The sequence below is a fragment of the Herpailurus yagouaroundi genome, unplaced genomic scaffold, assembly GCF_014898765.1.
Source record: "Herpailurus yagouaroundi ecotype Mexico unplaced genomic scaffold, PumYag 140, whole genome shotgun sequence".
In the NCBI taxonomy this organism is placed as follows: domain Eukaryota; kingdom Metazoa; phylum Chordata; class Mammalia; order Carnivora; family Felidae; genus Herpailurus; species Herpailurus yagouaroundi.
Genome location: NW_024412395.1, coordinates 79,921,611 through 79,938,648, shown reverse-complemented (window position 1 = coordinate 79,938,648; position 17,038 = coordinate 79,921,611). Strand labels below are relative to the sequence as shown.

At 36.4% G+C, this 17,038-nt stretch overlaps 2 protein-coding genes across 8 annotated transcripts in view; one reads left to right on the top strand and one right to left on the bottom strand.

Annotated features, from left to right (window-relative positions):
• Nucleotides 1-1,610: 1,610 nt before the first annotated feature.
• NDUFB3 (NADH:ubiquinone oxidoreductase subunit B3) lies at nucleotides 1,611-10,676 on the bottom strand. 2 transcript variants are annotated; one of them, XM_040475825.1, is made up of 3 exons: nucleotides 10,563-10,676; nucleotides 4,032-4,173; nucleotides 1,611-1,906 (listed from the first exon to the last, which is right to left on the bottom strand). In XM_040475825.1, exons 2-3 carry the CDS (start codon nucleotides 4,169-4,171, stop codon nucleotides 1,750-1,752), a joined length of 297 nt encoding a protein of 98 aa, XP_040331759.1. In that variant the 5' UTR covers nucleotides 4,172-4,173; nucleotides 10,563-10,676; the 3' UTR covers nucleotides 1,611-1,749. The 2 variants fall into 2 exon arrangements, with proteins under 2 accessions (XP_040331759.1, XP_040331758.1); XM_040475824.1 differs by lacking the exon at nucleotides 10,563-10,676 and adding an exon at nucleotides 10,400-10,554.
• Nucleotides 10,677-10,683: 7 nt separating this feature from the next.
• The window catches only part of HYCC2 (hyccin PI4KA lipid kinase complex subunit 2), a 91,232-nt gene continuing 84,877 nt past the window's right edge, over nucleotides 10,684-17,038 (top strand). The window contains exons 1-2 of one of the 6 annotated variants that reach the window (XM_040475818.1): nucleotides 10,684-10,781; nucleotides 11,780-11,813. The gene's annotated coding sequence lies outside the window, so the exon portion shown is untranslated. Of the gene's footprint in view, nucleotides 10,782-10,916; nucleotides 11,056-11,779; nucleotides 11,814-17,038 lie in introns of those variants that run through there. The other 5 variants (XM_040475815.1, XM_040475822.1, XM_040475816.1 and 2 more) reach the window with 5 other exon arrangements.

The following is a 17,038-nucleotide window of genomic DNA, read 5'->3' as shown; positions in this document are numbered from 1 at the left end:
ATGACCCTGAGATCAAGAGTCACACACTATATTGATTGAGCAAGCCAGGCACCCCAGGTTACCTACTTCTTAAGTGAGCTTTGATAGTTTTGTCTTTTTATGTTTATTTATTTTTGAGAGCGAGAGAGAGACAGAGGGCACCCATAAGATTTTAATCTCTACACTCAATGTGGGGCTCAAATTCACACCCCCAAAATCAAGAGTCATATGCTCCACCAACTGAGGCAGTCAGGTGCCCCTAACAAGCTGTGTTTTAATTGGAAAGTTTTAGAGTTTCAATTTTAGACCACTTACATTTAATGTAATTATTCATATGATTAAGTTTAAATCTACCATCTTGCTATTTTTTTCCTCTTGCTCTTTGTTCCTTTTTAAACACTTTCCTTATCTTTTGCAGTCTTTTTTTATTATTTCATTTAACCACATTCCATTTACTACTATCAGCTTATTAGGAATTCTTACCTCATGTATTTACTGATTTCTCAAGTTTAGGTTTATAAAGAAGAAATTAACAAAGGAAAAAAATATCCTGGAGTTTTATATTAACTTTGTTATTCAAGAAAAAATATCACCTCTCTTCAACAAGCTCAGTTTTAAGTCTCAACTTTACTTAGAAATTTAATTAAAATTTAAAAATTCAATGTAGGAAAAATGTGGTTTATTGTTAGAAATACAGGGGAAAAATGTCAAACTTTTCACATCATGAGGATAATGAGAACTAAGGCAAGAGTAGATAACATCACAATAAATAAAAATGAACACAGTACATGGATATGTAAACCAGAACTGGGCTGCAAATTGTTTTATAGTATAATCTATACCACCTGCGGAGGATGGTGAAAACAGCAAGGCCAATTCCCATCTAAAAACATACTGGAGTGCACTCATGTTCATAGTAGCATTATTCACAATAGATAAAATGTAGAAGCAAACCATGTGTCCATCAATGGTTGAATGGATAAGCAAAATTTGGCATACACATACAATAGAATACTATTCAGATTTAAAAAGAAAGGAAATTCTGACCCATGCTACAATATGGATGAAACTTGAGGACATTATGCTAAGTGAAATAAGCCAGTTACAAAGGGACAAATACTTTATGGTTCCATTTAGCAGGTACTTTTGAGTAGTCAAAATTATAGAGCCAGAAAGTGGAACAGTGGTTGCCAAGGGCTGGGAGATGGGGAAATGGGGACTTATTTAATAGGTGTAGACTTTCATTTTAAAAGATGAAAAGTTATGGGGATGGATGGTGGTTATGGTTACACATTTTAAATGTATTTAGTACTACAGACTGCACACTTAAAAGTAGTTAGATGGCAAACATTATGACAACTAAAAAAACCTGAAAAAACAGAAAACAAAACCTGTTAAAACATATCCATTTGGTCAGATATATGCTAATGTTCTGATTGTGCAGAATGCACAACTGCTGGTACTCAATCCCCCACATATTTCAAACCAAATCTGATATGGCTTGAGACTTTAAATAATCTCTACACCAAATGTGGGGCTTCAACCCATGACCCCAAGATCTAGAGTCCCATGCTCTACCAACTGAGCCACCCACATGCCGCAAGACATTTTTTTTTTTTAATGACAAAAAAGACCAGCAAATGTATTCATACTTTATTAAATCTTAATAGTATTTTTAGGGAAAAACACACAGATGAGTAGGCTACATTGAAGAAATCTTATTTTTATAGGAGAGTTAAGAAGCCTTTAAGATACTTTCAGGTATTATCTTCAATGATGCTTCTTCTCTTTTTTCTGGGACTCCAGGTAATATTCAGCCCCTACAGCTACCACAAATGCAGCAAATCCCCATTTGAATCCTTTTAATAATGCACCAACAAAGGAAACATTGTTTGCAAAGCCACCCATGTATCTCCAAGCTTCATTGCTAGAGGAAAAAAAAGGGAAAATTATAATCACACATAACTTATGTACATTCACTGAGTAAAACAGACTTAATTTTCATCTAACAGACTTAAATGCAACCCTATATAAGATAATCTAAGTGGATCACAATAGGAGTCTTTTGTGACATAAGATAATTAGGTCTATATGCCCACGTTTCACATATAAAACAGAAGAAAAAAGACTTGATGATTTCACACTTCACAGCCATTAATAATCGATCAGGATTTTATAGAATTCCCAAATGTAAGACTCACTTCAGCCTATTCATTACTGGTCAGCTGTGTGGCTTTGCCCATATCAGTCATTACAGCATCATATAAAGAGAAGTTAGAAACTTGGGTATTAAACTTTGCTCTGCCACTTAGATTCTTCACAGCCTCTTAGGCTGCACAAGTTACTTAACCTGTCAGGGCTCGCTTCCACTTTTACTCAATGATGATTACTATCTACCTTATAGTTTTATTATAAAGATTAAACAGGGTAAAGTATGATATATTCTGGCACAGAGGGTATGTAACACTCAACATTATTACTACTATTCCAGAGGCTCACAGCTTTTCCCTGTCATAGCAGACTGAGCTTTAGAAGACTGACTTCCTGCTCTGCCAATCATTCTTCAGAGTATCCTGAACAGAGAAGTAAACAGAAGTCAAAGCCCTTAGTGAAAAAAAGTCTCTCACAGATAGGGATGAATAAGTGGAAAAAATCATGTTATAAAAAACAAAATAAACTTAAACTCTAAAAAATCTGACTTACTAGAATACATGACAGCTAATCACATCTAATTCAGATACCAAATCCAGACAAAGATATCAGAAGAAAACTATAGAATAATATCCATCATGAACATAGATGCAAATCTTCTCCACAGAATTTTGGAAAACTGAATCCAGTAATATATGAAAGGATACTAACATCATGATGAAAGGTTTATAGTTCAGGAATGCAAGATTTGGTTTGAGATTTTAAAATCAATAAGAGGGGCGCCTGGGTGGCGCAGTCGGTTAAGCGTCCGACTTCAGCCAGGTCACGATCTCGCGGTCCGTGAGTTCGAGCCCCGCATCAGGCTCCGGGCTGACGGCTCAGAGCCTGGAGCCTGTTTCCGATTCTGTGTCTCCCTCTCTCTCTGCCCCTCCCCCATTCATGCTCTGTCTCTCTCTGTCCCAAAAATAAATAAATGTTGGAAAAAAAAAATCAGTAAGAGTAATTCATCATATTAACAGAACAAAAAAACAATGTGAGCATCTCAGTAGCTGCAGAAAAAGCATTTACCACTAAAGAGAACTCCACAACTTGATGAAGGGCAGGCATCTATGACCACCCTCCAACTAATATATTTAGTGGTGAAAGACTGAATGCTTTCCCCCAATTAGCAACAAGGCAAGGATGTCTGCTTACACCACTTTTATTCAACATTATACTAGCAGTGTTAGCCAGAGTAATAATACAAGAAATAAAAAGTTTACAAATTGAAAAGGAGGAAGTATCACTGATTTTAGACAAAAGGATCATTAAGTAAATTCTTAGAAATCTGTAAAAAAAATCTGTTAGAAGAAAAATGTGAATTTAGCAAAGTAACAAGATACAAAGTCAATCTATAAAACTGAATTGTGTTTTCACATATTAGCAAAGAAAATTGAAAATTTATGTTTAACAATACCATTTACAATAGCACAAAAATATGGAATTCAAGATAAAATTAACAAAATCTACATAAGACTTGTATACAAAATAAAACACTGCTGAGAAAATTAAACAGAATCTAAACTGTCCATAGACTTCAAGACTCAATAGTGTTAAGACACCAAGTTTCTTTTTTTTTAGTTTTTATTTAAATTCCAGTTAGTTAACAGTGTAGTATTAGTTTCAGGTATACTATATAGTGATTCAACTTATTAAGACATCAATTATCCCTAATTGAGCTATGAGTTAATGTGATCTCAATTAAAATTCAAGCGGCCTTAGTAGAAACTGAAAAGCTCGTTTTAAAATTTAAATGTAAATACAAAGAACCTAGAATAGCTAAAACAATTAAAAAAAAGAAAAGGAACTTAGATACTGATCCTCTAGAATAAATTCTATCTGAATTATTTAATTATTCTTACCGGCCCCATGGATCCCTTAGCCCTCGTGCAGCCAGCTTCTCCTGGACAGTTTCTAATGGTGTCCCTTCTATCTTCCATTGTTTATAATCTGGAAGTTTTAGTTTACCATGACCATGTTCATGTCCATGTCCATGGGCCATGTCTAAACGATAAGATTAACATAAAAGAGAAATATGCAGATGGTAGATATCAAGCACCCAAGTTTACTATGCAAATTGTAGATATAAAATACCTAAACATTTGTTAATATTTTAAAAGAAGAGTCAAATAAATACTTGAAAATTCTGAGTTAATAGGTTTTACAAACAGCATCTTATTACATAACTAGTTTATGTTCACTTAGGAAATACACATGTACAAATTTTAAAAAGAAAAAGTCAATATTCCCACCATTGAGAGATAGCCATTTACTTTTGTTCCTTTCATTTTAAGAACAGCAAACATTTATTGTGCTCTCTGCCAGGAACACCAAAGTGCTTTAACATGTATTAACTCCATTACTCCTAAAACAACTCTTTGAACTTAAATTCCAGTAACTGTCACCATTTTACAGATGGAGACAATGAAGCTCCAATAAGGCAACTTTCTGAAGGTAACAAAAGTCGTAAATGGTCCAACTGGTTTTGAACCTTGCAGTTTGGTTTCACAGCCCTTGCCTCTAACTTCCAAGCAATAATACTGTTCCTTCTTTCTAGTCCTTTTATAATGTGTAAATATGCATAGCGACAATGTTGTACATACTGTTTTGTTACCTGCTTTGTTTAGATGATTCTTTTAAAATGCAGTGTTACTGTGTTTAAGTATGTAAGATCATATGCACTTTTTCTGTAAAGAGCCAGATAGTAAATATCTTGGCCTTTGTGAAACAAAAGGTAAAATCAAGGATATTTTGTAGGTGGGGCGCCTGGGTGGCTCAGTCAGTTAAGCGTCTGAATCTTGGTTTCAGCTCAAGTCATGATCTGTTTGTGAGCTGGAGCCCCACCTTCAGTGCAGAGTCTGCTTAGAATTTCTCTCTCCCTGTCTCTCTTTGCTCCTCCCTGGCTTGCTCTCTCTCTCTCTCTCAAACAATAAATAAATAAACATTTTTTAAAAAGGGTGTTTTGTAAGTAATTACATAATGAGAGAAGAAATTTTTTTTCAAAATATAAGAATAACTGAGTACAATTTTTTGTAAAACAGGTCTGATGAAAAAAATGAAATTCCCTTTTTTTTTTTAAATTTTTTTTTTCAACATTTATTTATTTTGGGGACAGAGAGAGACAGAGCATGAACGGGGGAGGGGCAGAGAGAGAGGGAGACACAGAATCGGAAACAGGCTCCAGGCTCTGAGCCATCAGCCCAGAGCCCGACGCGGGGCTCGAACTCACGGAGCGCGAGATCGTGACCTGGCTGAAGTCAGACGCTTAACCGACTGCGCCACCCATGCGCCCCTGAAATTCCCTTTTTTTAGGGATAGTATTTTGCTTAACTGGGGCATAAAGTTAGTGTTCCTTAGTTATCAAATTCATTCCAAACGTTCATCTGTAAAAACCAGTCTCAGCTCACGGGCAGTACACAAACAGGCAATGGGCTGGATTTGCCCAGCAGGCTTTGGTTCGCTGACTACTGAATCAGATCAATGGAGACCTTAGGACTCCAAAGGCTCCTTAAATAAAATATGCCTGTAATGGTTATAATAAAGACCAAATTTACTAGTGTTTTTTGTTTGTTTATTTATTTATAATCTCTACACTCAAGGTGGGGCTTGACACCCCCAGATCGAGTCACATGCTCTACTGACTGAGCCAGGCAGGAGCCCCACCCACTAGGGTTACTGTTATAGATAATGTAAAAATAAACTTCAGGTCAGTCCCCAGTTAAATTGCTATGAATTTCAAATTAAGGGGGTATGAATTAATACCCCCTTTTCTTTAAGGTTACCAGTAGCAATTCTATAATCACCACTCTCCAGAAATAAAACCAAACCAAATAATCACTACCATTATTTCTGCATTTATAACTATGAACAGGACAAATAATAAGGCAGGGCTCTTACACTGCATTTTAGAAGACAGAGGTAATTATTACATAGTGTATACTAAAGACACATTATGTGAAATGCTCATACCATTAAAAAACAGTTCTCAGAATATGGGGGGAGGGTGGGAATTATACATAGTAATTCTGACAAATTAACCAACCTTTATATTTAGACATATTAAGATAATCACAAAACATTAGTTTGATGATTTTTACATTTAAAAAAGAATAAAAAACAAGCTACCAAACACAAGCTAGAACAACATTCACAATTTCAAGTGAAAACATTTGATCCATTATTTCATTATTATTATTATTTGGTGGATTCAATAATATAAAGGGAAAAAATTACAGTTTCAGATTTCAGGCTAACTTTTGAGATTCAATACATTATTATAAAAGAAATAATTTTAGAAGTATTTAATTAGAATGATGTCTTGGCTTCTTCAAACCATGTTTTAAAAAACTTTTTTTGTTTGATGTTTCATTCAAAAATCTTTAAAGAGATTACAAGACAAACCCTCATTTTGGCAAATATCAATTCTAGAATATTAACTCTAATTGACCATCGATATACTTGGAAAAGAATACAAAACATCAACATTTTTTGATAAAATAACTTGACTTGGGAAAATGAAAATGGAAGCATTACCATGCATGAAGGCTATTTCAAAGTTACAATATTACTATGTTCAAAATACTAAGTAATGTGGGAGATAAATCTTTGAAAGAAAACATGAAAGTATACATACACTCATTTCTCCTAATTTCTTTTAATAAATTCAATGTGTTTTCTCTCTTACCTCATTAAAATATTTCAGAAAGAGTCCCTTACTAAATCGAATATTTCAACGACTTTTCAAAAAGTTGAACACAATTTCTAGGGAAACTTTTGTTTTCTTTTAAAAATTATTTCCACTTATATTCATACAATGGAGTATTACTCGATAATCAGAAAGAATGAAATCTTGCCATTTGCAGCTATGTGGATGGAACTGGAGGGTATTATGCTAAGTGAAATTAGTCAGAGAAAGAAATGACTTCACTCATATGAGGGCTTTAAGAGACAAAACAGATGAACATATGGGAAAGGAAACAAAAATAATATAAAAACAGGGAGGGGGACAAAACAGAAAAGACTCATAAATATGGAGAACAAACTGAGGGTTGCTGGAGGGGTTGTGGGAGGGCAGATGGGCTAAATGGGTAAGGGGCACCAAGGAATCTACTCCTGAAATCATTGTTTCACTATATGCTAACTAATTTGGATGTAAATTTAAAAAAATAAAAAATATAATTAAAAAAAAAGAATACAAACACAGGAAAAAAAATTATTTCCACTTCCAATAGTCATAAATCAAACAATGATATCCTGATCACTTGAAGGAAGTTCAGAATTCTGCTTAAGTGCAGACTTTAGTGCTATATAGATCTGACATCAAGTCCTGGATGCACCATTAATAGCTATAAACTCCTGGGCCTATCATTTAATCTCTCTGAACTTGTTTCCTCATATAACATGAGCATAAAACCTACCCTGCAAGATTGTGAGATTTGGGGAAAACACATTGTGATGTGCTTTCCACTTTCATACCCAGGTGGTAAAAATGTGACTTAGCACAACCATTGTGAAAAACTGGCCTGACCTAGAAATGTTGAACATCTGAATACCTTAAGGTCTAGACCTGCCCTATTCAGTATCATAGCCACTAGGACTTAAAGTGTGGCTAGAATTTTTATGTCATTTTAATTTAAATTTAAAATCAGATCCTCAAGTCAGTTATTGGAAATTTTTTTTTATGTTTACTTATTATTTTTGAGAGAGAGAGAGGAGAATGAGCGGGGCAGAGAGAGAGAGAGAGAGAGAGAGAGAGAGAGAGAGAGACAGAATCTGAAGCAGGCTCCAAGCTCTGAGCTGTCAGCACAGAACCCAATACAGCACAGAACCCACAAACCACAAGATCATGAGCTGAGCTGAAGTCAGACACATACTTAACTGCCGGAGCTACCCAGGTGCCCTACAAAATTTGTTTTAAAGGTTTATTTATTTTTGAGAGAAAGTGTGCAAGGGGGAAGGGGCAGAGAAGTGGGGGGGGGGAGACAATCTGAAGCAGGTTCTGTGCTGACAGCAGCAGGCCTGATGCAGGGCTCAAATGCATGCACCGTGAGATCATGATCTGAGCCAAAGCCGATCGCTCAACCAACAGAGCAACCCAGATGCCACAGTTACTGAAAAATTTTTAAAGTGTGTTTGGAACAATTCAGGTGAACAAATCTGTTTTTTCAACTGTACAAAATATAAAAACTGGATTAAGTGTTTGTATTTATGAAAACTTACAAAACAAAAATATTCTGCAAGTGTAACATACATTGGTCTTGAGATGGTATAAAGAAAATGTAAAATATTTCATTAATAACTTTTAATACTGATTACATCCTGAAATAATATTTGAATATACTGGGTTAGATAAAATATATAATTAATTGTTTCTTTTTACCTTTTTAATATGGTTACTAGAAAACTGTAAATTATATGAGCCTTGACTTATATTTGGATAGCACTGTTATTAAAAAAAACTCATGTTTTTTTATATGTAACAATAGAAATATACATATATTTTTAACAATATATGTATTTTATAAAAATCTTTTTAGCCACATTGTTTATGTGGCTAGCCCCAAACTGTAAATGACCCTAACATCCCACATTAATGGATTAATTATGGAATAGACACATTACAGAATACGTAATGAAAAACTACATGCAAAAGTATGAACAAATCTCACAAATAAAGAAGGGAGAGTAAAAAAAAAGATAAATACACTTTGATCCCATTTATATAAATTGAAAAGCCAAACAATTCATTTTTTAGAAATGCATCATAGATGGAAAAATTAAAGTAAAAAAAAAAAAGCAAAGTAAAAAAAGTGAATGTTTATGACAAGTCAGGACAGTAGTACATCTTGGTGAAGGAGGTAGAATCACAGAAGCTCAGACAGGGAGCTTCTAAGGCAGTGTTTTTCAATCTAGTTTTTAATTCTTGCACCCCAAAGGAGCATTTTTGGATATTTTTTTTCCCTTATGATGTTTTCATTCCTCCCCCTCCAATGAAATTTTAATACCACAGATATACTGTGTATCTGCTTACATTCCATGGCTCTTTGGAGGGCCACAAACCATTGTAGTCTTTGTTATTTGTTTTGTCTTTAAGATTTTTTTTCACCTCTCCTCCAAGAACAAATTTTCACCTCCTTGAAGGGCAATCACCTCTGCTGAAAATGCAAGTTCTAAGTTATTGGCAATGCTTTATTTTCTAACCTGAAAGGTGGTTACACAGGGTTTGCTTAATTATAATTATTTAAATGTATTTATGTTTTATACACCCTTCTGTTATGTAAACTTCATAATAAAAACTAAAATTAGATAAAATAACAAATTATGCCAAGGACTCTACAACGGATAATTATTTCAGTTTCAGAACCGTTCAGACAAAAAAATCCAGCAAGGTCATTAGTGCTACAAAGAAAGAACATGTGATCATGAAATTTTAAAAAAGCTATCTTCTTGTGTTTGGAGTGAACCTGTAATTTGGTGACCAACCTCCACTAACCTGGGCTGGCATATTTTCCCTAACTATGAAATAAGAAGATAATAGGGGCGCCTAGGTGGCTCAGTTGGTTGAGCATCCAGCTTCATTCAGCTCAGGTCATGATCTCACAGCTCCTGAGTTTGAGACCCCCATCCGGCTCTGTGCTGACAGCTCACAGCCTGGAACCTGCTTCGGATTCTGTGTCTCCTACTCTTTCTCTCTCTCTCTGCCCCTACTCCACTCATGCTCTCTCTAAAATAAATAAACATTAAAAAACGAAAGCTTAAAAACAATTTTAAAAATGAGGATAATGCCACTTACAGTACATGTAATTTTATGGTTTTCCAACGACTTTCAAGTACATATCCCAACTACCCCTCATTTTTAAACTTCTGAGTAAGAACATTAGAAAATAAAAGACAAGTGAACTTTTAGTGTCCCCTCCAGTCCCTGCGCCTACTTATGTGTAATTTAAAAATAGTAACCACTCTATAAAATTGAATGTGATTTTCGTACACTGCTTTCTTCATAAACATTCACACCAGAAAAGCCTTGCCTTAAAACCATACATGCTTGTTGTGAGGCAGATATTGCAATTATTCTTATTTTACAATTTCTAGATTTGAGGCTGTTCTGATTTTATTCAGTTCAAAGGTAAACCAGAAAACATGCGGCGGGGGTTTGCGGGTGGGAAAGGAGGAAAAAAGTATAAGCACAGTAACTCTCACCACTTTCTTCTACAAACTACCCCTAATTACCCCCAGGACTTCATTGTTCTCTCTTGCTAGTTCTTCGATCTTCTTCCCTCGAGGTACATACTCTCAGGATCTTTCCCCGTTTAGTCTCTCCCTTTTTTACAATCCCCAGAATACAATCTCACTCTTATTCCTGATCAAGAAGTCTCCCACCAACTCTAATTTACCTGACAGCAATCTGACCTCTCACGACACTCAATTAACCCTCCAGCCGGAGCCAAGCGGAAACGGAAATTGTTGCCTGAGTGACTTACCGCAGGAAATCAGAGAGGCCATTTAACGTTCCGCACTGGGTCACGGATTCCTGGACTCAGTGGAGAGTACATGGAGAATGCTGGAAGCCGACATTTTTTTCTGCACACCTGTGCATCAGTGGTCTGACTGAGGTAAGAGTAATTGTAGAGGACAGAATGGCAGGGAAAGAGTGATGTTTTCCTTGCTTGGAGACCGGAATCCTTAGACACTGCACAGAGGGGAGGACCGCAGACATACTCCAGCCAATAAGTGAGGCAGTTGTTGAGCGCGGACTCACCCAATGGGAAGGCTGGTTGTTGCGCTGCAGTTGGCAGGCTGCTGCGGGAGGCGGTGGCGGTAAGAAGCCGGAGGCAGCGGGGTGACAGGTAGGCGGCGGCGCTGTCTTTGGGGGACGCAGAGTGCCAGGTCAGGACGGTTTTTCTTCTCTCGGCTGCAGGAACTGACGAGGGGGGTTTGGGGAGGGGGCAGCTGGAGTGTTGGTGGTTCCGGAACCTCGCGTAGACAAGGTAGCTTGGGAGGGTCGTGAGGAGAAGGCAGCTGAGGCGGGTGGAGGCTGAACCTTGCGGGGCGACGAGGGGGCCTAGGGCGTGGGGGGCTGCGGTGGCGCTGGCAGAGAGAGGAGAGAGGCAGGAGCAAGACGGTATCATGAGGGCTGGACGACTTCCTTGCATGAAGCTCCAAAAGAGAAAAGGACGCGGCATTGCAGGCACCTGAGAGAAATCCTAGGAATTGCTTCTTATGGCCATTTCCCGGGGTGGGAAGGGTGTGTGGAGAAGAAACATTTACTGGCGGTCAGATCCTTCAAACTCTTTATAGCTATACATTATGTAATCGTTGGCTATCATTTACCCAAATAACTAGGTTGTCGCTCTTGGAAGAGGTCTTGCAACCTATTGATGTGTCAGAATAGTTTTTTCGTTGGTTTGAGTGGTTTCTACCTTGGCAGTCTCTGTAGGTGAAGAAGCATGAAGGGTAGAGTAATCAGGAAGAGCTTATCCCAAATACGGATTTGGGTTGAAAGATAAGGTTAGTTTGAGACGAGCGGCTAGGTTCGTGTTTGTATAGTTCATGAATTTATTTGTTTTGAGGGTCAAGGTTGATTACAAATACTTTTTTTTTTAATCTTCAGGAAAGTGGAGAGCCGCAAAAATCTATAGTAGGAGGTAAGTGCGAGTTGGAAAATGACTAGAAAATTAGTTGCTAGATTTCCGCCCCCCCCCCCGAATTGTGAATGTTAGAGACTATGAAAATAAGGTGGTGGTTTGAAGGAGGTAGGGCGGGGAAGTCATCTTTTAAGTAATTTGCTTTTTAAGTCTGATGAACTAGTTAAGAATTGTTTCTTAGGTTTAATAAGTATGCTCTTTGAACCTTTCCTACTGAAGTAAAATGTATTTACAGACATAATTAACTGTAAATTAACATTTTTTGAGTTTTTATAATTGTTTGCACAGTGCAATGTAGAATAAAATAGGAGTTCCATTCCGTGGGTGTTACCAAAGGTCGAACTACATTTTGCTATAAAATCTGATTTTATAGCCCACTGGAGAGGTGTTTTAAAAGAAGCATTATAAATTGCTAAAATTTAAGCTGATTGAAATGTAGCCTGTAGCTGAGAAGATAAAGACTAATGTAGTATGAGCAAGTGTATAATTTTCCTTTTTGTATTAATGATAATTTATATTAGTATATCCCAGAACCTAAATTAAAAGACTTGCTTTTTTCTCTAAATATCATTTGGTAAAGAGAGGTGGATCATTGGAGTTTGTTCTGAAATGTTTAGAGTACTGAGATATTTATCAGTACTTCAGATAAAAATTTTGATACTTGGTGTTTCACTCATTGTCTTTTTACCTTTTTGCAAGAGTAATTCTATCTCAGTCACAAAGAATACTTCTGCTTCTATTTTGGGTGCATTTCTGTAGTGTGAGTACCTGTGAACAAATCTCTGCTTTTTTGCAGGATGGTGTGCGTGTCTGTGTGTTTCTGTGTGTATGTATGTGTTTCTTCTTCTTATGTAACCAGCCTGCTAGAGCTGTCTTAGAGAACTAATGGCTGATGTTGAATGGCCAGTAGGTGTCATTGTAGAATGCAACAGAGTTGAACATTGGGTAGGAAATTACCAAGTGATTTAAAAAACACTAGTCAGAATTAGAATATAATAATAATTGGCTTATTATTTCCACATCACTAGAAGCCCAGTTTTCTGACACATTTCAGTATTGGAGCTGTTTATAAGGAATTTGAAACACTGGGTGTAAAGAAATAAAATTTTTTGCTCTAAAATAGACCTTCAAAGCTTTTTTAACCCAAATGTTAAACCATCTTGATATGCAATATGGATTTGGGTTTGTTTGAATGTTTTTAATTCACACTTTTGGCATTTAATAGTGTTTTATTAAGTTCTATAATGATTAAGATTTTCAGCTTGACTGAGCTTTATAATAGAAAAACCAATGCCACATAATAAAACACTAACATAATAAAATGTGGACAGAAAGTCTCCAAACAAGTTACTAGCTGCACACAAAAAAGGACTTTGTTGTTGTTCTTTTAATGCAAGAACAGAGGAATTTCTGTCTTTCATTCTTTGTGGCTTCTTAGTTTTTCTCATGTTTAAAATAGCTTCTTTTTATATTTTTATCCTGCTGGTAGACTATGTGCTTTCTCAGGATGATGACCGGAGTATTTGTCATTGTCTGAAATGTAACATAATGAATTCTGGAGGGAGCAGGCATAGAAAGCTCTGAAGGTGGCTTACAACTGGCGTGAGTACAGCTCTTACCTGCTGAGCCTTCTACTGAGCTCTTTTCTCTTTGTAGCTCTGGTCCTTTGCCTGCTGTTGATACAGTGTTTAAAAATAGAGTTGGACCTAATTCAGAAATTCTCCATGAAGGTGGTGAGTTACATATGTATCAGAATAATCTAGGAGCTTAAAAAAAAAAAAATCATACGCACATATCCATTATATCACCTCCACTTCGCTTCAGATAGGGGGAATATGAAGGGAGGTAGATATATTTTGAAGAAAAAAAGACCCTCCTAGATGATATGGTTCATCACTGGCTTCCACTTTAGAATTATTCATCTAATTCACGGCTCTCATACTTGTGTAAAATAGCAATAGTAGTTTTCACTTGGAAAGAAAGGGCTGCCAAATCAACCAATATTTTTATAGCTCAATAAAATTTCACCATTTAATGTCATATTTGGGGTAGATTTTCTAGCCAGGAGCTAAAATTTCCAGAAATAAAAATTGTGTTGAATGTTTTGGTTTGGATTAGTTTTTACTTGGCAGTTAGCTGCTTTCCATAAACCAAGCTAATTTCTTCCACGATTCAGACCTGTGCTGATTTGCACAGATATTTAGTCATGTCTTGTTCTTTTAATGTCTCTGAAAGCTATCTAGTTTTAGAACCAAACTAGAATTGGACCAAAGTCCACACCTTACATTAGGGTTCAGTCTTGGTATTGTACATTGGACAAATGCAAAATGACATGTATCTACCATTACGGTATTAAACAGTAGTAATAAAGCTTTTTAATCAGAATGTATTCCTTTTGTAGTTACTTCTGTCTAAATGAAAATGGGAGTGGAGAGTATACTGTGGTTCTTTCTACTTGATAATTGTAAAATCTAAAGTTAATATGAATTTGCAGTCTATCATAGTACCTACTGCTTTATTGTTTGTGGAAAAACACTAGCAGTGAATGTTTCTGTTCAGAGTTCTGTGGTCAGATCTCTTGTCATTCTGTACCTTGTTCTTTTGATTTTGTTTGCTCAGTTAGCATCTAAATGTGATGATTCTTAAATCTGAGTCTTTAATCCAGAGCTTTTTCTTGATTTCTGGTTCCTATCCTATAAACCTAATTGCCTTCTAGATGAGAATGACCTGCAAGTCCCTCAAATAAAGTATGTCTAAAAGTGAATTCATGTTTTATTCTTTTATCATCTATGTGGTAAAGCTGGAACCTTGTATTATCTTTGACACTTTTTATTCATATACCCCTCATGTCAATAATGTTAGGTTCTGTGGACTCTACCTTCTTAGTACTTTTTAAATCCCATTTATTTCTCTCAATTTCTATAACCTTTAAAAAAAGTATGAAGAGTTAGGACTTAGAGGTGTACTATCTATATTAGAATTTGAGATCTACATTTGTAGCCTCAATTTCTTTGTTTAAAAACAGAGTTGTACAACTGTCCAATTGCATTCTTAGGCATTTATTCCAGAGAAATTGAAACTTGTATTCATACAAAACCTGTATATAAATGTTCATAGCAACTTTATTACAAATAGCTCCAAACTGGAAACAATTCAAATGTTCTTCAACAAGCGAATGGTTACACAAACTGGCACATTTATACCATGGACCACTAGAACGAGCAATAAAAAAGAACGAGCTACTGATACATACAACATCCTGGAAGACTCTCAAGTGAAAAAAGCCACTCTCAAAAGGTTACATACTGTATGATTCCATGTATATTATATTCTTTAAATAACAAAATTGTAGTGATGAAGGGCAGATTAATCATTACCAGGGGTTAGGAACCAGGGAGAGGGGAGCCTCTTGATAGAACAGTTCTGTATCTTGATTGTGGCAGTCGTTACACAAATATACATATGTTATAAAATTGTACAAAACTACACACACACACACACACACATACACACACAAATGAGTGCTTATATAACTGGTGATAACCTGAATAACCTCTGTAGACTGTACCAATGTGAATTTCCTGGTCTCGATATTTTATCATAGTTATGCAAGATGTTACCATTGGGGGAAAGTAGACCAAGGGTACCTGGGACCTCCTGGCACATATTTTGGGAACTTCCTGTGAGTCTATTTCAAAATAAAAAAATTTTGAAGGGTAATTACAAAGATTAAATGAGAAAATATAAGTAAGGTTCTTATTACAGTACTTGGTGCATCATAAATACACAATAAATATAATAGTAGTAGCAGCAGCAGTAATGATAGTTCAGGCCTCTCACCTCTTTCTAGGCCTTTCACTAGGACTATTCCAACAGTCTTATGGGTCACCCTGGCTTCAGTCTTTTCTCGCTCCAGTCCATTCTACAGTGCAACCAGAGTACTCTTTCTGAAGTGCCCATCACATATTACTTACCACATGCATAATCCTTTAATGGTTCCCTGTTGTACTTTCATACATTAATTTCATTTTTTTTAATGTTTATTTATTTTTGAGAGATAGAGCATGAGCGGGAGAGGGGCAGAGAGAGAGGGGGAGACAGAATCGGAAGCAGGCTTCAGGCTCTGAGCTGTCAGCATAGTCTGACGTGGGGCTCGAACTTGTGAACCACAGATCATGACCTGAGCCGAAGTTGGATGCTTAACAGACTGAGCCATCCAGGCACCATAATTTTATTTTTTTTAAATCATAGTGGAATGAAGTTTTGGAGTTAGCATGACCTTCAGAATACTACAATAGGTGAATTAAAGATAAAAACAAAAATCTTGAGTGATTTTTCTCATCTTTAAGGTACTATTTTAAGTATTGTTACTTTAAAGTTTTGTTTTTATATTGGTGCCTAACACACTGTGCCAAAACCTGATGACTGAGGGCAAAGAGATTGATAATTTTTCATCATTCTGTAGGTTTACTGAGCAGTACCTCTGTTGGTTTCACTGGACTCTCATGTAGTTGAAACTGCCTGGAGAATTGACTGAGTTGGAAGGTCCAAGGTGTCCTCACTCGCATGTTTGCACTTGGTGCTGGCTGTCCATTAAAGTCCTTCAGTCTTCTCAGTATGGCTTCTCATTCTCTAGTAGGCTAGTCTGGCATCCTTACATGGCATTTTCAGGGCAGCATTCTAAAAAAGTGAAGGTGGAAGCTGCAGGGCTGCAAGCCCTCTTTGGGGCTTAGGCTTCACAACTTTCATAATGTTCCTTCCAAAAGCAACTCACCAAGCTAGCCTAAATTCAGGGGAATGGAGAAATAGAAGAAGACCTCTGTCACAGTCAGTTTGAGCTGCTATAACCAAATACCATAAACTAGGCGGCCTAAACAACAAACATTTATTTCTCCCAATTCTGGAAGCTGGGAAGTACAAGGTCAATGTACCAGCAAGTTGTGTTTCTACTGACAGCACACTTCCTGGTTCAGAAATGGCTGTCCTCTTATTGTGTTATCACATGGCAAAAGTGGGAGAGAGCTGTCTGGGGTCTTTTGTATAAGTGTATTTATCCCACTTACGAGGGCTCTACCTTCATGACTTAATCACTTCCCAAAGGCCCCACCTTCTGATACTGTTACATTAGGTGTTAGTATTTCATTATATGAATTTTGGGGAGATATATTCAGTCTATTAACAGTAATCTACAGAGAGATCAGATTATTTTCCATTTTCTTAATGTA